At 39.8% G+C, this 21,355-nt stretch overlaps 2 protein-coding genes across 2 annotated transcripts in view; one reads left to right on the top strand and one right to left on the bottom strand.

Moving 5' to 3' along the window:
• Positions 1-21,355, bottom strand: part of PRCP (prolylcarboxypeptidase) — a 130,142-nt gene that overhangs the window by 73,075 nt on the left and 35,712 nt on the right. The window lies entirely within an intron of this gene.
• Positions 68-19,528, top strand: DDIAS (DNA damage induced apoptosis suppressor). The gene is made up of 5 exons (XM_047754072.1): positions 68-156; positions 7,493-7,621; positions 13,193-13,354; positions 14,533-14,650; positions 16,667-19,528. Exons 2-5 carry the CDS (start codon positions 7,509-7,511, stop codon positions 19,259-19,261), a joined length of 2,988 nt encoding a protein of 995 aa, XP_047610028.1. The 5' UTR covers positions 68-156; positions 7,493-7,508; the 3' UTR covers positions 19,262-19,528.

A 21,355-nucleotide genomic window follows, 5' to 3' on the forward strand; every position in this document is an offset into this window, starting at 1 on the left:
CTTCTGATTGGCTCTGAGAAAGGACGACCAAAGCGTCACTTCCGGCGGAAGGGGGCGCGGGAGATTCGATTGGAGGGCGCTTGGTTTGCTGCTGAGTCCTGAGGGCCTTGTCACTAACTGAGCTCCGCCCGGGCAGGTTCCCGGCGCTCTGCCCAGGTGAGTTGCTGCGGGAGGAGGTCCTCCGGGGGGGGGGGGGGGGGGCAGCGCCGGAGACTCCTTAACGAAACCCTTAACGTCGTTATGAGTGAGACTCAGGGCATTCTATGTTGTTTTTTTCAGGAGCCTTCTTTAAAAGGGCGGCAATGAGGGTAGAAGAGTAAGAAGGTCATATTTTATTTTAGACAATGCTGTTGCAATCGCTCAGTGAGCATTAATCGAACATTTAGTATGCCATCGAGCTGGACGCCGGTGAGCGTCTGGAACCGGAAATACGGAGAGGAAAAGGCATCACTCTAGTTTTTGAGATGCTCAGAGATACATATGCAACCGGCTGCTATGCCGAGTAATACCTGTTGAAAAGAGGTCCTTTCCAGAAGTGCCTTGGTGACCCAAAGGGGAAAGTGCTTAAATGAGTAGTGTGTTTAGACCAGAAACTCGAAAGCTGTCTAGATGCCCTTCTTCTCTCTCACAACCAGCCAGTCATACCAATCTCTTGAATATCTCAAATCCATACGCTTTTCGCCACTTTTACTGTACTTACCTTGGTTCAGCACAACTGCCGCGTAACTGTGACAGTAGCCTCGTAGCTGGTTCTCCTTCCAAACCAGTCTGCCCATTTCCAGGCTGATAAATGCAAATCTAATCAGGGTCTCCCCATTAACCTTTCCTTTGATTGCTCTTATTTGCCCTCAGGTTTAAGTCTAAATTCCTTACCGTGGTTAATAGGGCCCTTTTTGTCTTTTTGAGTTCCTCAAATGCGTCATCCTCCCTTACCTCCAGACCTCTTCTAAATCCCATCCCCAACCCAGCTAATTCTACTCATTCCTTAGGTCGCATTTTATAAAGCCTTCTAAGTCAGGAAGTCTTCCCTGACCCTGAAAGATTGGGTCACAATGCACCAAGTACTTAGTTACTCGTGCTACAGGTCGTTTTTAAGTGCCTCCCTCCTCTGTGCCCAGAACTGCTAGGTACTAGGATTACACTGGTGAGCAAGATATGAGATTCCTATTCTAATGGAACTTAAACCTTTTATGGGTGGACTTAAGAATTAAGTGGAATCTATTTGAGTTAGGTTGGTCTGGGAAGGCCTTTCTGAGGAGTTGGCACTTAAATTGAGGCCAAAAAGATGAGAATGATCCAGCCATGCCACAGAGGAAAGGAAGAATCTTCCAGAGTGAATAGGTTGTACAAAGGCCTTAAGGCAGGAAAGAGCTTGGCATCTTAGTGTTCAAGAATCTAAGAAAAGACCACTGTTGCTGGAACATATTCAGAAAGGACAGTTGTATGAGATGAGCCTGGAGAAATGGTCAGGGACCAGGTCACACAGTACGATGTTAATACAGCAGCATAAGCAGGAGATGGTGGTGGTTTGGATTAAAGTGGTGGCAGAATATGGGGGGGGGGGTGGAATGTGAGTGGTGGTTTTTAGATATGGAAGTAGACTCAAGGGTATCTAAAAAACATGGATAAACATGATATGGGACTTGACAAAAAGAGAGGAATGAAGGATGACATTGCTTCTAGGTATCTGGCTTTAATTACTGGTTGGAAAGTACAGCCATTTACTGAGATGGAGAAGACTGCAAGTAAAGAGATTTGAGAGGAAACTAAGAATTCAGATTTTTTGCCTTGTAAGCCTTGAAATGTCTGTGAAACACCCAAATACAGTTGGTTCTTGAATCGGCAGTTGAGATATGTAGGTATAGAACTTGGACGTACTGTGTACCTTTGTGTCGCTTCATTGGTAGTTACACATTGTCTATCTTAGCCTTATCCCTTGAATTTAAGAGCCTGTTTTTTTCTGTTACCCTGTCCCCTTCCCCATCCCTAGAACAGTATCATAATGATATTATAGAACCTATCATAAATACAGTGAACAAACTGCTTATTCTAAGAATTTCCTGGGTAATGTTTTTAAAATATTTTTCACAAGTACTTCCCCAAACAAAAGAGGTTTTTTCTGTTTTTTTGTTTATTTAAATTTCTGTCTCCTAACTGCCTCTCTCTTCCCTTTCTAGAATTTTCATGTTACTATCAGTAAATCATTTCTCAGGGAACTGTTATGATTGTCTTTAGAAAACTTAGACAAAGCATGCACCTTTGGAGAGGACCGTTAGTTAGGTAGTTTTAACAAAGTAACTCAAAATAGCCACCCTTTCCATAGCGGAGGCCACTTGTCCTATATATATATGAAATGGGAAATCTGAAAGCAACAAAGTGACTATTTTCTTGCTAAGCAAGAGGAGTTTAGAAAATAATGAAGAAAAGGGAGAAGAGTTAGTCCTAGCTCCTTTGCTATATACTCTTAGAAGTAGGGCTAGGTTTCTTGTTGTTGTTGTTGTTGTTGCCTTTTCTAGGGCCACTCCCACGGCATATAGAGGTTCCCAGGCTAGGGGTCCAATCAGAGCTGCAGCCCTGGCCTATGCCAGAGCCACAGCAACATGGGATCCGAGCCACATCTGCAACCTACACCACAGCTCACGGTAACGCCGGATCCTTAACCCACTGAATCCAGCCAGGGACCGAACCCACAACCTCATGGTTTCTTTGGATTCGTTAACCACTGCTGCCACAACGGGAACTCCTAGGGCTAGGTTTTTAAGGAGTGATTTCATCCTTTGGCCACAGTCTTGAAACAGATAAAAATAGTTTACATGTGAAGCTTGAGCAAACAATGTACTTGACTAGAAAGACTGGTGAGCTATTCATCAGAAGCCATGAATTCCAGGCCTGATTCTGGCTGCTTCTTGACCCTTAATTAGTTACTTAATTTCTCTAAATAGATAAGATAATGATGTAAGAGCACATTGAAAACTGTAAAGCGTTCAAAAGAAATTAGAGCCCAACCTGTTTATAAACTTCATTAAAATAGAATCTCCATCTTATACTTCTCTTCACTATCCTCTCCAGATGCCAATTCACACTAAACACTTAATTTTCTTTCCAGTGGTCTAACATTTAATAAGAATTATTCTAGATTCTCTAGTCTAATTTTTTGGATTTTCTAATCTAGCCCAAAGGAGAAAACAGTGTATCAATATGCAGGCATATATGGGCATTTTTTTTAATAGGTTATTAAGATATCTTCTACACCTTCATCATGAGGAAGTTAAACTGAAAAGTCACCAGATAATAGACAAGAGCAAAGAATTACAAAGTAATTTGAAAGATATTGAAATGCTCTGAGACTTTACAATTTAACTATAACCACATTAATCACAAGTATTGTTTACCATCAGGCAGCCAAAATGGCTGGGCCAGCGGTTTTCATGTGTAGAAACACAAGCCTTATCTGGAATTTGAGAGACATGCAAATTTTCAAGCCCTCATTCCAGACTTAATGAATCAAACTGTGAAGTGGGTGGGGGCCCCAAAATCTGTGGATTATCAACTCCCCAGTGATTGTGATGCATGCTAAAGTTTGACAACACCTTGGCTCGAATGAAAATGGGATGTGGGGGTGGGGGGGTAATCAATGAGCTTATATCTGGGCTGGTGGCCAAAAACTTGTCTAGCGTGATAAGGATACATCAACTCTATTAGCCTGATTCCATTGAACATTTGCTTTATGTAGTGCCCCTTCTTCAAGTAACTTTGTTTATAATTTGGCTTAACATGTAGTTATATCCAAAAGCAAATTTGGGCTTAAAATGAGTCCCTTCCCTGTGATAGCAATTTTTCATGGTTACTTAGTAAAGCATCTTGTATTAATGGTTGATCTCTCACGTGGCTGACTAAAAAGAGATAAAGCAAGTACTCCAGAGTATTTCATATTAAATTTAAAATGTACTATAATATGTCCACCTGGACTCCACATATTTTCATGAAGTGTCAAGTGAAATAGACTCTTCGTTCTTCATTGACTTGAGCAATCTCCAGTCTTTCAAAGCAAAAGCCAACTGAGGCCCTAATTAATTCCCTAATATTTATACTTTCCTCTCTCTCTCCATCTCCTCCTTGTTTCTACTTCTCTATGGGAGAAATCGAGAGGACCCAAGGTTTTCTTTTATGTTATTGCTAAGTTCCCTGCCTAGTACTTTTATGATATTTATTGTTCTAATTATAGAAGTAATGCATTTAGAAAATATTTTAAATATATAAAGGAAATAAAAGTCACCTTTAATCTGACAACTCTGAAAAAAATATTTCAAAAGATTATCTATGTGCCTAACTATTCTCCTCCCTCTCCCCATCTCCTCAAGCCAAGACTAGATCAGTCCCCTTGTTAGATTTTCTCATGGTATTATGTACATTTCCTTTATAGAATTTTCCACAATTTCAGCTTTTTGGTGTGATAATTGGTTTAAAAACCTAGTCTGGTCTCCTGCACTAGACTAGTGACTAAGTAGGGCCCTTGTCTATTTCGTCTGTCAAATATATTATTCCCGTGACCTGGTATGTCTCAGCTGCACAATAAATAAATTGATAAATAAGTAAATATATTGAACTTATTAAGTTGGAATATGGTTTTCTGACTGAAGGAACTGAAAGAAATGTAATACTATAGCACCATCCTTCCCAAAAAAATCAAGGGGAAAGATAAATTGCAATAGATACCACATGTGAAATTGTTCCCATGTCTGTGACCATATTTTCCTAATTTAAGCATTTGCTCCCTCCGATGCTTCATGCAGTTATCTATCAAACATGAATTCAACATACTTCTTGTCAGGCAGTAGAGAGAGAGAGACAAAACAAACCAGAAGACAAGTATAATGAAATACTGTGCAAACAGCAGAGACAGTAGCTAATGCCTAAAAGGATCTTACTGCATATTTTCCCACCAGCCAATGAATATCTTTTTGCCATTTGCTGGAGTTTACCAAGTGAAACACAATAGTAAAAATACTTCAGTGAGCTTTTTCTTTTCAGTTCTCAAACTTACCATTAAGTTATAGTTTTCCAGATATACTTATTTGTCCACTAGAGGGCAATAAATGCTTAAATAATGGCAATTTAACCACCCTTCCTCTAAAAGTAAAGCAATTAGTGCTCACACATTAATTTAGAAATTAATTCCCAAGTATTTCTGCTCTTGTATGCTTTTCATTTATCAATGACTTATAGACCAGATCCCCATCTTCATGAAACTTTCAGACTAATGGGGAAGAACCAATAAAAATAAGTTAAAAATAAGTAAGCATAGGAATTGTTGGGGCTCAGCAAGTTAAAGACCCCGTGACACCTGAGGATGCAGGTTCAATCCCTGGCCTGGCTCAGTGGGTTAAGGATCTGATGGTGCCATGGCTGTGGCATAGGGCAGCAACTGCAGCTCCGATTCAACTCCTGGCCCCGGAACTTCCATGTGCCATGGGTGTGGCCATAAAACGGGAAAAAAAAAAAGTAAGCATGTATCATCTAATATATACATTTTTATGATTGCATATATCATGAGCATGATGAGTACCATGAAGGAATAAAATGGGTGATACAGAAACTAAGAGGAAGCGGGTGTCTACTTGAGATAAAATGTGGCTTTCTGAGGGATAACATTAAAGATTGAAGGATGAGAATGAGCCAGCTCCTTGAAGAACTAAGGGAAGAGCATTCTAGACAAGCACAGAAGCCCAAGAAGAGAAACTCTTTGGTGTGTTTGAGGAGCAGAAAGAAGGCTAGCATGGCTTGAAGTGCAGTGACTGGGGGCTAAGTGATACAAGGTGAGGTCAAGGAGGTGGGGCTAGATGAACTGGGGCCTCACAGGCAGTATAAACTATTGAGGCTTCATTCTAAAAAGCAGGATTTTTAAGCAAGTAAGAAACCACATTTTTAGGAGGGAGTTTTGCCCCATTTTATCTCCCCTAGCTCATAGGCAGGTGTAGCACCATGTTATACCCTACCCCAAACTGAGTTTTAGACATGTAGAGGGAAGATGCCTTTGCTGACATACGTTCCATCATTTATTGTATTGGCAAGGAGGAACTTGAAGTTAGTAGTACAATTAATAGCAGTGTTCTCTAACCTTTCTTTCTGCCTCCCCTTGTACCCTATGTCTCCTCCTCTGCCTTGTCCTTAGATTGCCACATGGCCTAAGGTGACAGCCAAATCTAGGGATACATATCTGCTCTTCATAAAACCTTACTAGTCATGTATGCCTAAGAGTCTAAAAACAAGAATAACAAGAATTAAAGCAGGATTAGATTTTTTTTTTTTTTGCTTTTTCTATACCCCCCTTTAATAACATAAATTTTTGATAAACTAACATTTGGATTTTTAAAAAGAAAGTATAAAAAGGTGAACACTGCTGGGAGTTCCCTTTAGGGCTCAATAGTTAGCAAACTGACTAGGATACATGAGGATGCGGGTTTGATCCTGGCCTCACTCAGTCGGTTGGGGATCTGGCGTTGCCCTGAGCTGTGGTATAGGTCACAGACGTGGCTCAAATTCCACACTGCTGTAGGCCAGCGGCTGTAGCTCTGATTTGACCCCTAGGCTGGGAACTTCCATATGCCACAAGTGTGGCCCTAAAAAGCCAAAAAAAAAAAGGCGGACATTGCTAATTTTTTTTTTTTTTTTTGGCCATACTCTTGGCTTGTGGAAGTTCCCAAGCCAGAGATCAAACACCATGCCACTACAGAGACAACACCGGATCCTTAACCCACTGCACCACAGCAGAAACTCCCCCTCTGGTATGTTTTATACGAGGCACATAAAGCACTTAGAACTCTCCTTTGAGCTTGCAAATTTTTATTTTTTACGCACACTAAACTGTTGTTTTTTTTCCTCTTCAAGCTGTATAAAAATGTAGAGTTCCCACTGTGGCACAGTGGGTTAAGAACCTGACTGCAGTGACTCAGGTTGCTGCATAGGCACAGCTCTGATCCTCAGCCTAGATCAGTGGGTTAAAGGATCCAACGTTGCCACAGCTATGGCTCAGTCTCTGGCTTGGGAACTTCTATATGCTCCAGTGCAGCCAAAAACAAAAAAAAAACAAAAAACTGTATACACTGAAATCTAATAAAGTTAATTTTTTTCAGCTAAAAAGAACTATTTCCCACAGACATAGGTTCTTTAAAACATTCATGTAAGTTCATTTAAAGTTCCTTCCTATTAATAGTAGAAACAAATTCTATATAACTCCTAATATAGATGTTGAAAGACGATAAATGATACCTATCCTGAATTATTGAGATGGAGCATTTATTCAAAAATAGAGTATTTGCTGTTTTAAATCTTAATTAAGCAGAAAAAGAAAATTAGTCCTCCAGTATATTGACATGAATTACAAAAAACATCCATTGGCTTTGCAGTGGAGGTTAAGTGATTTTGCTAAGAAATGAATTATGCACATACAGTTGAAGATTTGCCATTCATCCCATGGTTGTTTGTTTTGCAGGCCACAGTGAGAACACATGAATAGAAGAAGAAAATTTCTTCTTGCCTCAGTTCTTGCTCTCCAGAACACTAGTTTTATATATCCTTCATGTCAAAAGTGCTTCTCTCGGATAATCCTGGTCTCCAAGAGGTAAAAATAAAGCCTATAAGTGTGAGAAAGGAAACTGAAGTGTACTCTGTAGATTTCCTATTCACTCCAGGACCTAGGATTCTCTTAGGTTGGTTCTTCTGTTAAATCCTAGAATAGAGTTGACTGGCAGTCCTCTACTGCTAGAGAGACATTTCAGATTATCTCAAAGTCTTTGCTAAGTACCAGATTCAGTGAAAAAAATAATTTCTCAGAGAATAAGTCACAATCCTGATGCAAAATTCAGCCCACTTCTGGGATATCCCTAGAAATAGTATAGAGGGTATTTGTTGTTTGTTTATTTTTACATAATCTCCATATTATTTTTTAGTAAATAAATAAACTCTTTGAGAAAGAGACTATATTGTAATCTCTGTAAACTTCAGCAGCTGGAATAGTGCTCGGCACATAACACTATTATGGTGCTCAGATTCAGGCCAAGTATACCTGAGGGCCTAAGATTCTTCTCTCATCTTTATCGGGTACAAGTGAGAGGTTAGGGTCGGAGTTTCTTCAGAAAACATTCTCTCTACCTGGAGAAGAGGTAATAAGAACCTAGTAGTATATAAGTAGAGTAGTTGGTCAGCAATATTCTCAACTAGTCTTTTTGTTTAGTTAGCATTGGATGGGGAGGAATTGACCGTTCCAGCCCCCACATGGCCTCTTAAGTCATCCTTCCCATAGTTGTCACTGTTCCTTTATTAAGCCATTCTTTCAAGTACTCATTTGTAAACTCTGAGAGAAAGAACCTGTTTGTGTTACTCATCATTAAATTCTCAGCATTCAGCCTGTGGGTAGTTCATAGAAAATATGCAATAAATATTTGTTAAATGAATGAATAAATGACAGTATGATAGTGTCTAGGTTGTCTTAGAGCTGGACTGAGGTTCACTCATTTTTAGGTTCCTACCTATTTTCTGAAAGAACTAAAACCCAGGGACCGTTTGCTTTTGATTTGGACCTATTCTTGGAAGCAGTGTGGTATCATGGAATGATTTCAAACTTTGGAGAACACAACAGGGTTGCAGAGAGTCTCTGACACTTGATAATTGTGTGATCTTGAGCAAGTATATTTTACCTATTCATTATGTCCTGGTGATTAGAAAGTACAGTTCTCTGCAACCAGACTGCCTGTGTTCAAATCTGAACCCTGCCACTTAAAGCTTTGTAGTTATGGGCCAGTCAATAAAATTATCTGGCTCTCTGGAGTTCCTGTTGTGGCACAGTGGTAATAAATCCAACTAGTATCCATGAGGACGGTGTTCAATCCCTGGCCTCGCTCAGTGGGTTAAGGATCTGGCATTGCTGTGAGCTATAGTGTAGGCTGGCAGCTACAGATCCAGTTTGACCTCTAGCCTGGGAACTTCCATATGCCACGGGTGCGGCCCTAAAAAGCTTTAAAAAAATTATCTGGATTTCAAAATGGGGAAAGTAATAATATCTGCTTCATAGGGTTGTTGTAAGGATCAAATGAATTGATTAAATGCTTTAGACCTTATGTGATACATAATCAGTAATATATAGATATATAGGATGTGAAATATTTTTATTTTTTAATTTTTTTTTTTTTTTTTTTTTTTTTGCTTTTTAGTGCCGCACTCATGGCATATGGAAGTTCCTGGACTAGGGGTTGAATCAGAACTATAGCTGCTGGCCTATGCCACAGCCCCAGCAACACTGGATCCAAGCTGTGTCTGCACCGTACACCGCAGCTCACAGCAATGCCAGATCCTTAACCCACTGAGCGAGGCCAGGGATCAAACCCGCAACCTCATGGTTCCTAGTCAGATTTGTTTTCACTGCACCATGACAGGAACTCCATAGGATGTGAAATATTTTTAAAACTGAGTTTTCCCCCAAGTCATTTCTCCTTTTTTTTTCGGTGGGATGTGGGGAGGGCACCCATGGAACTTCCCAGACCAAGGATTGAACCCACGCCACAGCAGCAACCTGAGCTGCTTCACTGACAATGCTGGGTCCTTAACCTGCTATTGTAGAAGGGAATTCCATCCCCAGGTCATTTTTTTTTTTTCTTTTTTGACCGCCCCACAGCATATGAAATTCCTGGGCCAGAGATCAGATCTGAGCCTCATTTGCAACCTGAGATCCTTAACCCACTGTGTCAGGCTGGGGATGGAACCTGTGTCCCCAGACTCCAGATATGCTGCAAATCCCATTTTGCCACAGCGGGAACTCCTCCCTGCAAGTCATTTCTTTTAATCTATGACAAACAATTAGGTTGACCAGTACAGCCATTTTCACCTCTTTAGAGTGGTACTAACAATAGATGACATTAATGAGTATTTACTGTATGCTAAGCATGGTCCTAGAAACTGTGTAAAAGCATTGTGTCTTTCAATGCAGCAGTCCTGTGAGGTGATGCTATTGTAAATGCCAACTTTCAGAGAAGAAAATTAAAGCTTAGAAAGGTTAAATAAGTTGCCTCAAATCACATAGCCAGCTCGTTAGTGGCAGAAACATAGTCAAGCCTAAACAATATGACTGCTGTCTACATATATAATCATTATGTTACCTCTAAATTAGCAGTGGAATTTGTATCCAGAATAACACCTCCCCCTCACTTTCCCAGCATTTAGGATGCTTCCAGAAAAGTGAGCTCTAACTGGACCATTTAGGCTTATAAAATCCACAGCACTTTGTCCTTGCCCATGGAAATGTCCACAGACATATAGCCTGTCCTCTGTAGATATTACATTGACAATACTACAAAAAGTCTATTCCCATAATTTCCAGTGCTTGTCTTTCCTGTTATTTCTGCTTTCCTTTTTTCTTACCTGGAGTCAGTTGTAAGCCAGCATAAGAAACAGAAATTCCTTGCTGCAAGCAAATTCCTTGCTCAGCAAGTTTATGACAGAGGAATTCCACACTCCAGCCTTTGTAGACTTTAGAGACAATGAAGAGAAAAAGACTGCTCTTCGTTGTCTCTAAAATTTCCCTGAACCCCAGTCCTTAGGTTTTGTGTTTTATGTGATCACTTGTCTTTTTAACCTCCAATACTGGAGCAGTGGTAGTTTGAAAAGCTTTGATCTATAATACTCCATACTAGCATTTATTTATTTTAATCCAGATTTATTCCTAAAAGGATTAAAGGAAGGTACATAAATAAATATCTTCAGACATTCCCTTGCAGCTCAGTGGGTTGAGGCTCTAGCATTGCTGCAGCTGTGCCACAGGTTGCAACTGCAGCATAAGTAAGATTCTTAGCCTGGGAACTTCCACATGCCACAGATGTGGTCATAAACAAACAAAGAAACAGAAAATAAATATTTCCATTTTACATAGAAGATCAAAGTATGTATAATTTAAGTGTGTATATGCATTAATACTAATAGACTTGGTCTTTATTAGGCTATTATTGATATTCTCTATTTGCAACATAGTTCATTATTAATCATACTGTTTGTATAGTTATCATACAGAAAAGAACTCTAAAACAGGAATCCAAAGCCTTGGATTTGGTTATAAAATTCACTAACTTTGTCACCTTGGGCAAAAATTTACCCCAGTTTCCCAGTTTGTAAATGGGAGTAAATGCCTTGTTTACCTATCAGAATGAAATAATGTATGTTGAAAACATTTGTATGCATATTGATTACTTTAAAATTTGCTAAGAATTTTACATTAGACCTGAATGCATTATTAACACATAATCTTTAAAGAAGTTCTAAGATACATTTAAAACGCTTAATTCATTTCACTAGAGCTTAATACTAATGAGGTTTTTATGCCCTAGTGACTCGATTACCTTCACTTTATGCTATGGTCAAACTGCAGCACAAACTCCAGAAGATTTGCTTAAGATTATATGAATGCACTGATACACATCCATCCTCAGTGTGTGAAGAATTAACCTTGGTTCAAAATAATTACCTTTCGAGCTATGGAATTTAGGCTCCCCCTAGTGGCTATCTGGCATCAATTAAATTTATACAACTATCTTTAACTTACTTTCCGCTTGCATGTTTCAGTTCATTTTTAAGCCAGATTGTTAGCGACGTTAACAAAAAACAAAGTTCTAGGATTAACCATTACCATAAGATGTTTTAAGGGGTCAAAAAACATGCTAAATTAAGAATGTGAAAGATGGATATAGTTCTAAGATATTGCAAACTCGAAAAGAGGGAGGAGTTCCCGTCGTGGCGCAGTGGTTAACGAATCCGAGTAGGAACCATGAGGTTGCAGGTTCGGTCCCTGCCCTTGCTCAGTGGGTTAACGATCCGGCGTTGCCGTGAGCTGTGGTGTAGGTTGCAGACGCGGCTCGGATCCCGCGTTGCTGTGGCTCTGGCGTAGGCCGGTGGCTGCAGCTCCGATTCAACCCCTAGCCTGGGAACCTCCATATGCCACGGGAGCGGCCCAAGAAATAGCAAAAAAAAAAAGCCAAAAAAAAAAAAGAGGGAAACGCTAGTTAGAAGTGATGCTAACCATCACAGTATTTAATATAATTATAAGAGAAAAGCAGGCTAAAACATCAATTTGATAAGATCTGTACTAGATCTTTTTTTTCTTTCTTTTTTTCTTTTATACTTTGCCTCATTTTATCTGTCTTCAATCCTGGATTTACAGATGAGAAAATCTAGATTTAAGGGATTCAGTATCTATATCAAGAGCAGACGGCTAGTACATAACAGTGGTGTTATACTTGATACCCAGGAGTGTTTGATGAGAAAGCCTTTGGCCATAATTGCCTTACAAACAAGTTAAACAAGATGTTTTGTATTTAACTTTTATAATTAATAAATTCTCAACATATCTTTTTTTTTTGGCTGCACCTGCCTCATGGAAAAGGGCATGGGATGTGAACCAAGCCATATCAGCACCCAAGCCAACATGAGATCCTTAAGCTGCTGAGCCAGGGGACTCCTCACATATTCCAATGAATTAAAGAAAGTAAACCTATTCTTATAATAGAGAAATATAACTAGGTAATTTGTGTATAAATATTTATTTTTAAAAGTATTTATTAAATGTTTTGAGATTATTCCTTGTTCTCTTAACAGATTATAGACATTAAATTTCAGGACTTCTGTTGGTGTGATGCTCACTTTGTTATATTTAGTTTGTCCTCACTCCAGCCTCAGACTATAATATGCCACAATTTGTTAATGATGATTCAGCTACCCAACAACAACCAACCAACCTCTCTCTTTCTCTCCCTTCCTCCCTCCTTCTCTCTCTCTGTCTCACATACACACACAATTTTCTTTCAGTTTCCATCAGTTTGGTGCTGTTTAATTTAAATCAGCGAAAGTAACTGTTATGAATAGACAAGTTCAAGAGAGATTGATGTGAAATTGTTTAAGAAGAATATAAGTTATATAGGTATATTTATACACAAAATATCATTTGTAATTGTTATTTTACAAATTCATTTTTATTTTTCCAGATTTGTGCAGCGCAGTGGGTTAAGGATCTGGCATTGCCACAGCTGTGGCGCAGGTCGCACCTGTGGCATGGGTTTGATCCCTGGCCTGGGAAGTTCCACGTGCCACAAGTGTAACCAAAAAAAAAAAAAATTCGTGAACATCTTTATGCTTTTTTCTTCCACTTTTCCAGGTCTAATTGTCCAAAATGTGGCTTTACTGGTAAAGCTGATAATGCCAATTACAGATATAAACTTTCCTTAAAAGTTGCAGAATCAAACAGATTATTTGGCATTACTGTATTTGGAAGCTGCTTGGATGCATTTTTTGGTCTTACAGCCACTGGTTTGCACAGGTAAGAATGTTTAAAGCATTATTTTTCCTAGCTGCTCCTTTAGTACATCAGTAGAATTTGAAGACGTAAGATGATCACTCCACCTCAGATCATCACTTCCTTTAAAAGTTAATCAAATGAGGAATAGAAAGATGTTTATTTCCTGAATATATATTGTGATGTTGTCAAATATGTTCCTTTTATTCAGGCCAACTAAGCTGTAATTAGAGTTGGGTTTTTGTTTTGTTTTGTTTTGTTTTGTTGCTTTTGAGGGCCACACCTGCATGTGGAAGTTCCCAGGCTAGGGGTCAAATCAGAGCTGCAGCTGGTGCCACAGCAACACAAGATCCGAGCCCCATCTCCGACCTACACCAGGGCTCACAGCAACACCAGATCCGTAACCTACTGAGCAAAATCAGGGATCAAACCTGCACCCTCACGGATACTAATCAGGCTTGTAACCCACTGAACCACAACGGGAACTCCTGGAGTTTTAAATTACAAAACTATAATCCAAGTTAAAGAAATACAGAATAAGAAAGTAAAATCATTTCAAACTGAAGGATCATTCATATCAAGGGGCTATGGTCCCTTGAGATAGAAGAAGCTATTTAAAGGAATATTCGCAAATCAGGAGTTGAAATTTTTTCATTTATTTCCTTTGCATTGTAACTTCATCTGCATGGCTTGACCTGTTAAAATATTGTCCTGAGAATGTAAAAAAATATATAAATGATTGAAGCTTTTTCTCCCCTTCAATCACCTACCCTCTTCCCCTAATCACTTAACAACGGAAATCTCTTGTCTCCTTATAGTTGAGAACACACTAATTTGAAGAAGGGGAGAGCCTAGGGGCCACAGCCAGGATTGCCAGCAATGAGGAAAGACATCCCTTTGCTTTGAGGAGAGGGATTAGAGATCCCACCACTACTCCCACTGTCACTTTTAGAATAATTGCTGGGCTTGATTACTGGGCAGGCATCTACTTTATTCACACTTGATCAATTGTTTTTGTCTTTTTAGACTATGAGAACATAGAGGGAACAAAATACCTAGCTCTTAAAGTCACTTTTTTTTTTCTATATGTAACCCAAAAAGTTCATGCTGCATTTTCAAACTAATTGTATCTTCTGACTTTATGGCAAGTTAAAATTTCAAAGCTTATCTTTTTCACATTTTTTATTTTCTTTCTAATCAAGGTACATTCAGGATCCTAATGAAATTCCAGAAACACTGGACAGTGATACAACTCAGAAGCTATTAACTAAAGCAGTTGAAACTTGCTTTGTTGGACAAAGCTTTATTTTCGGAGTGACGGTAATTGATACTAGCTTTCTTTTTAGTATTATGCTAGTATTTCCATTGTAGTGAAATGATTTGAGTTTTGTAAAGTTATCAGGAGTCATCAACACAAGGACCTGTAGAAGCACCATAAGCTGTGTAAAAGTAGGCTATAGGTGATCTGTTAAAACACCGTGTATGACAACTTCCTATCACAACACTGAAAATCAACTATAATTTTTAAAAAATTAAAACAAGAAACACCATGTATGACAACTTCTTCTTTCAAAAGTCAGAAGAGCCCAGCTGAGATACTTTCAGAGCTTTAAAAAAGTCTGAATTTATTATAAATTCATAAGTGTTTGGGGTTTTTTTAATATATATTTGGAATTTATTATACCCTCTAATTTTTTTTTTTTTGTCTTTTGTCTTTTTAGGGCTGCACCCATGGCATATGGAGGTTCCCAGGCTAGGGGTCGAATCAGAGCTGTAGCTGCCAGCCTATGCCAGAGCCACAGCAACTCGGGATCCGAGCCACATCTGCAGCCTACACCACAGCTCACAGCAACACCGGATCCTCAACCCACTGAGCAAGGCCAGGGATTGAAACTGCAACTTCATGGTCCCTAGTCGGATTCGTTAACCACTGAGCCACGACGGGAACTCCAGCATACCCTCTAAATGTGATTCTGATTCTGTAGTAAAACTTTCAACTTTAGCTTTTTAATTCTCTCTCCAAAAGAAGGAGGTAGTAAGGATGAAGGCAAAGTAACTGAGTATTGCTAACTCTTAGATTAGGAAGGATGGTCTTAATTACAAAATGACTGTAGAAAAAGTCTAAAGAATGTGCTGACTCTGAAGAATCAATCATTTTCTGTTTCATATATATAGCTAAAGGGAACAAATGAATTATTTTGCCGACACAGCAGTCAGGGTTTTCAAAAAAGGGAATGGAGGAGTTCCCGTCGTGGCACAGTGGTTAACGAATCCAACTAGGAACCATGAGGTTTCGGGTTTGATCCCTGGCCTTGCTCAGTGGGTAAAGGATCTGGCTTTGCTCTGAGCTGTGGTGTAGGTTGCAGATGTGGCTTGGATCCCGAGTTGCTGTGGCTCTGGCATAGGCCAGAGTCTACAGCTCTGATTAGACCCCTAGCCTGGGAACCTCCATATGCTGGGGGAAGCGGCCCTAGAAAAGGCAAAAAGCAAAAAAAAGAAAAAAAAAAGAAAAAGGAATAGAGCATTCTGCAACTGAAAAGTGAGAAAAACCCAAAGGGAAGGTGAAACCAGGAGCCACAGAGGTTTGCTCTGTTAAAATCTTAGATGGCTATTTTTCTTCTTTTTTTAACAAGTGACAACATTCCTTTAAACACTCAAAGTTTATGGAAGCTAATGAGAAATGTAATAGTAGCTACCATTTATTGCTAAGCACTGCGGTTTTTTGTGTTAATTGCTAGTACAGTAATCCTGCGTGTTTTTTTGTTTGTTTGTTTGTTTGTTTGTTTTGTCTTTTCGCCTTTTCTAGGGCCACTCTTGCGGCATATGGAGGTTCCCAGGCTAGGGGTCTAATCGGAGCTGTAGCCACCAGCCTACACCAAGAGCCACAGCAATGCAGGATCCGAGCCATGTCTGCTACCTACACCACAGCTCATGGCAACGCCGGATCCTTAACCCACTGAGCAAGTCCAGGGATCGAACCCGCAACCTCATGGTTCCTAGTCGGGTTCAGTAACCACTGTGCCACGACAGGAACTCCAGTAATCCTGCATTTTTATCCTTAATTTATGAATGAGAAACCTAATAATAACTTGTCCAAAGTCCCAACACTGGGAAATGTTAGAACCCAAGATTTGAGGACAAGTCTCTTTATGCCAAGGTTTATTTCCCCATAATTTCAAGTCCTCTAGCGTTTTAGGTCTGTAACACTAGAGGAATTGAAATTATGGTGGTGAGGGTTATAGCTGCATCTGTTTTAACCTTTTAAATCCCTGTTTCACATTTGAGTCAAAGTAAGAAAATTTTATTCTCATTTAAATTCCTTTACTTCTTTCACAGAACTTTGAAAACCAACACAGACAAGGTTCAGATTCCAGCAACTTCTTACAGCAGTTCTCCAACCACAGAAGAGAAGTTAAAGCACTAGTAGCTTGCCAGATTGTTCTACCAGACCCCGGTGTTGTAGGCTTCACTGTCCTTGACTACTTCCATCAGCTTTTGCAGCTTTCTGATACCAGGAAACTTGGCTGTGGCTCCCAAGCACCTAACAGCCACTTCCTTGCTTTAGAGCATTCAGATAGTGATCTCAGCAGCATATATGGCCCTGACAGCAGTTCTTGTTGTTTTGAGTCCCATGGCAGAGATAGTTTTTCAGGATTCTGGCAGCTATCACTTGAGCTCACCTCCATTGTTTCACAACTAACGGATGATAATGATTTTTCAGCTTTAGAACACAGCAAGGCCACTGGGACTCTTGAGGAGAACAGAAAGTGCATCTCCTCTGCAGAGGCCCCTGGTTCCAACAGCTGCCATGACACAATTCAGGGCTCATGGAGCCTTGTTTCATATATGGATAAAAAGAATGCAACACAAAAGTTACAAGCTCATCAGCCAAGTACAATTCATAGTAATCCTCATGAACTTGGAGTTCCTGGCTCTCATTTCTTCCCTTTGAAAGTGCAAGAGACACCTGAGTCAAGTAATACAAAATCCTTCCACAGTGCAGTAGAAATTAAAAATATATATTCCCAGTGGGAGCCAACCTGTCACCAGCATGATGATGTCGATACCCCCACTAGCCTTCAGGAGAGAGCTTTATGTTGTCCACCTTCATCACTCAGACTTGAAGAGATAGATGGTGGTTCCCAGAACTGTGACCCCGAGATCTGGGATGATCTGCCATTCTCTGAAAGCCTAAACAAATTTCTGGCAGCTGTCGAAAGTGAGATTGCTCTAACCCAGACAGATGCCAATAGCAGGAACTGGCATCTAGATAATGACATCAGTAAATTACATGCAGACCACAGCAGGTTATCAGTCACACCCCAGAAAACTACTAGAGCCTTGCATACACCATCTCCAGCCTTAAGATCACCACAAGCAAGAGTCAAAGCAAACTCCAGCAAAGATAACTTCCCTTCCAACTGTGAAGCAAATCCAAGTCCTGGTATTCCTAAGGAGTCACAACCAGAGAACATGGCAGAGAATGGCTATATAAGTGGTAGTAAAAAAGATATTTCTGAAAATTTTCTACCAAATGTTTATCTGTCAGCTCTTTTTCCATCTTCAAAAGGCTCTGGCACAACAGTTACTCTTAAGTCTACCAGAATTCCACCACATAATGCTGGATTTTCACTTAAGCACAGCACCTCAGAGCATGACCATTCTTGTCTCAATAGCAAATATTTGAATGGATGTGCAGAAAAATCATTTTCTGAAATGAGTGAAAAGTTGATGGCTTTGCATTATAGGAAGTATAATGTTTCCAAACTTTATAACTTAGATAATAAACATTACTGTAAGTGGCCAAAGAACCAGGGTGACAGTTCTACAATTTGCAGGAAACTTACATATCCTTTAGAAGCTCCTTGCAGTAGTCCCAACAGAAGTACAAATACATTAAAAGAAATGACTTATGAACACACCAGTAATAACCTAACAGAGAACTGTTCTACTGGTCACGAAGGTGGCTATGATGCTTCGGCTGATCTCTTTGATGATAGTGCCAAAGAAATGGACATTGCAACAGAAATGACCAAAAAGTCACAGGATATTTTGTTAGAATGGGGAAAGTCTTTGGCAGAAAGTCATCATACAGAATCTGATTTTCCTTTGAGATCACCTTCTGAAAATTACAGCCAGCTTTCACAAAAGTTATCCTCGCAAATCACACCTGCCTCTCTGTATCCAAGAACATGTTCCTCTCCACCTCATTTTCCATCAGATTCAGAATGTGATTTTGAAGATAGCCAAGACTTTGTTCCTTGTTCACAGTCAACTCCCGTTACAGGATTCCACCAAACTAGAATTCATGGGATGAAAGGAATGTTCGAAAAATTACCTGCCTTTTATTCAGACCTTGATGCTAACTATAAAAAAACAAGGATTTCCTCTGAAAATGAAGCAAAGCAGGCCATCCCTAGCTGTCCAAAAAATATAACGACCCCCAGCCAGAAATCCAGAAGCCCTGCTATATCTGGTGGTACACAGCCAGAGGTTTTCAACGACTGTCCTATTGCCAAGGGCCTTGGCACTGATGTTGAGGAATGGGTCCCTCCAACCACACAGAAAGTCTTTCCCTCAGAAAAACTTGGATTCCGGGCCATGGGTCTAAGGAAATGCCCTGCTGCTTATAATTCTCCTAATCAAAAAGAGTTACCAAGAAAAAAACTGAAATACATCAAACAAAGAACCGATAAATATTTAGCTAAGAAGGAGTTTAATTTAAAGAATACATTTACAGCAACAGTTACAAAACAGAAAACTAACTGTAACACTACGAAGTCAGGCTGGATTTTCAAAGAGTCAGTTTTGGGACTTGGTTCTTGTTCAGAAGTCAAATGTTGCCTTCCATTTTCAGAAAACTGGCCACCTTCAGTGCCTGAAACTACAAGTGCTTGGTCTCCTGAGTTGTTTTCACAGAATGTCCCCTGAACCCAATTATTGAACTTTTAAATGTAAGTCTGTTTAGAAACTCTTACCTCCAATGGCATGGAAAACTTTCTTACCACTTTGAATACTTGAAGAGAAGCAAATAGAAAAGAGGTGATGGTGTGTCTTTTTAAATGTGGGAAAGCCATTGTTTTTCCCAGTGTTTTACCGAGATTACTCTGATTTCACGTAATTTGGCACTTTATCTTATACTGTTGATTGTACTTAAGTAATACTGTTGATTTTGCTTGTAAAAAGTATTTGTTAAAATTGCACATACATTCAGAAATAAAGCCTTTGCAAACCAAAACTTAAAGTCTTAATTGTTCAGCGTAAATCAAAAAATGTCTGCCATGTATTAAGCCAACTATTGTGATGAGTTTGTGATACAAAGCTACAGGATCACTGATCTCAAAAGATTTTAGTCCACTGAGTAAGATAGAAATAGAAGACTGTTTCAGTACAGTGCAGTAAATGAAATGATGAAAGTTTTTAATGGATACTACATTTATGTTGCTCTGGGAGCATGGCAGAGAATCAGTTAACTTAGCAGCATCTATGGGTTGGGATAAGAAAGGGTCAATAAAAACTTACTATTTAGAGTCCAATGTGAAATTATCACTATTTTATTTAATAAGTACTCATTGAATGCTTACTAAATGCATTGTGCCAGATGCCAGGAACTCAAAAACGAAAGTCAAGCCCCTTACCTCAAGAAACTCATGGTCAAGAAGAGTAAACACTTAGTAACCAGGAAGTTCTGCGATAGAAAGATAAGCTTGAAGGGCTAATAAAGAGCAAAGATGAAAAGTAGTTCTAGACAAAGCATTCAAGTCAAGGCACTTAGCAGTGCCTCAGCTGTACCCCGTAAAATCTCCTATGTACCTGGTCAGCTCCTTTGCCATTCCCTACAACAGCTATTCCAAATCTTCACTCTTCGTGCCACTGAGCTCCCTACTCCCTTGCCTGGTCCTTCATGGAACTCACCTGGCATTCCCTACCTCCCCACTTCTCTGTATCTACTCCCCCACAACTTCTCTAATCTCAGCAAATGACGACACCTCCTATTTAGTGCTGATCTTTCTGTTTGGGCTGTTGATGCATTACACCTACCTTCTTTACCTTCTCTCCTGGCTTTCTCTCCTTCCCCTGCTTTTTATTTTGAAAATTTACAAACAAAAAATCTGAAGGAATGATACTCATGAGATAGCATCTGTACATACTACCTCGATTCAATCATGTATTTTTATTTTTTTTGTTGTTTTATGGCCCACACCTGAAGGACTCGGATGTTCCTGGGCCGGGGATTGAATCAGGATCCTTTAACCCACTGCGCCAGGCAGGGGATCCTGCGTCTCCACAGCAACCCAAGCAGCTGCAGTCAGATTCTTAACCCACTGCACTACAGCAGGAATTCCCACTTTCAATGTTTTATCTTTTATGTATGGATGTATTTGTTTCTAATGTGGGCTTGTAGATAAATATAGTTGTTTTTGTTGGACCTTTTGAAGATAAGCTGCAGAAATGACATTTTACCGCTAAATACTTCATGAGTTTTCATAAAATAAGGACTTTTTTTGGTACAAAACTACAATATCATTATCACATTAAAGAAATAGTAATTCTAGGAGTTCCCGCTGTGGCCCAGTGGTTAACGAATCCGACTGAGAACCATGGGGTTGCAGGTTCAATCCCTGGCCTTGCTCAGTGGGTTAAGGACCCGGCATTGCCATGAGCTGCGGTGAAGTTTGCAGACGCAGCTCAGATCCTGAGTTGCTGTGGCTCTGGCACAGGCCGGCGACTACAGCTCTGATTAGACCCCTAGAACCTCCATATGCCACGGGAACGGCCCTAGAAAAGGCAAAAAGACAAAAAAAAATTGTAATTCTATAATATCTAATGTTTAGGCCATATTTAAGCTCTTTTTTTTTTTTTTGGCTTTTTGCCATTTCTTGGGCCGCTCCCACAGCATATGGAGGTTCCCAGGCTAGAGGTCGAATCAGAGCTATAGCTGCTGGCCTACACCAGAGCCACAGCAACATGGGATCCGAGCCACATTTGCAACCTACACCTCAGCTCACGGGAACGCCCGATCCT

This window comes from Phacochoerus africanus, chromosome 11, assembly GCF_016906955.1.
Source record: "Phacochoerus africanus isolate WHEZ1 chromosome 11, ROS_Pafr_v1, whole genome shotgun sequence".
NCBI lineage: Eukaryota > Metazoa > Chordata > Mammalia > Artiodactyla > Suidae > Phacochoerus > Phacochoerus africanus.

Excerpts from the sequence above, each read along its gene's own strand:
- DDIAS (XM_047754072.1), top strand. The coding sequence starts at position 7,509 with ATGAATAGAAGAAGAAAATTTCTTCTTGCCTCAGTTCTTGCTCTCCAG. Across the intron at positions 7,622-13,192 it reads ATAATCCTGGTCTCCAAGAG|GTCTAATTGTCCAAAATGTG; the intron begins GTAAAAATAAAG and ends CCACTTTTCCAG. Across the intron at positions 14,651-16,666 it reads GCTTTATTTTCGGAGTGACG|AACTTTGAAAACCAACACAG; the intron begins GTAATTGATACT and ends CTTCTTTCACAG.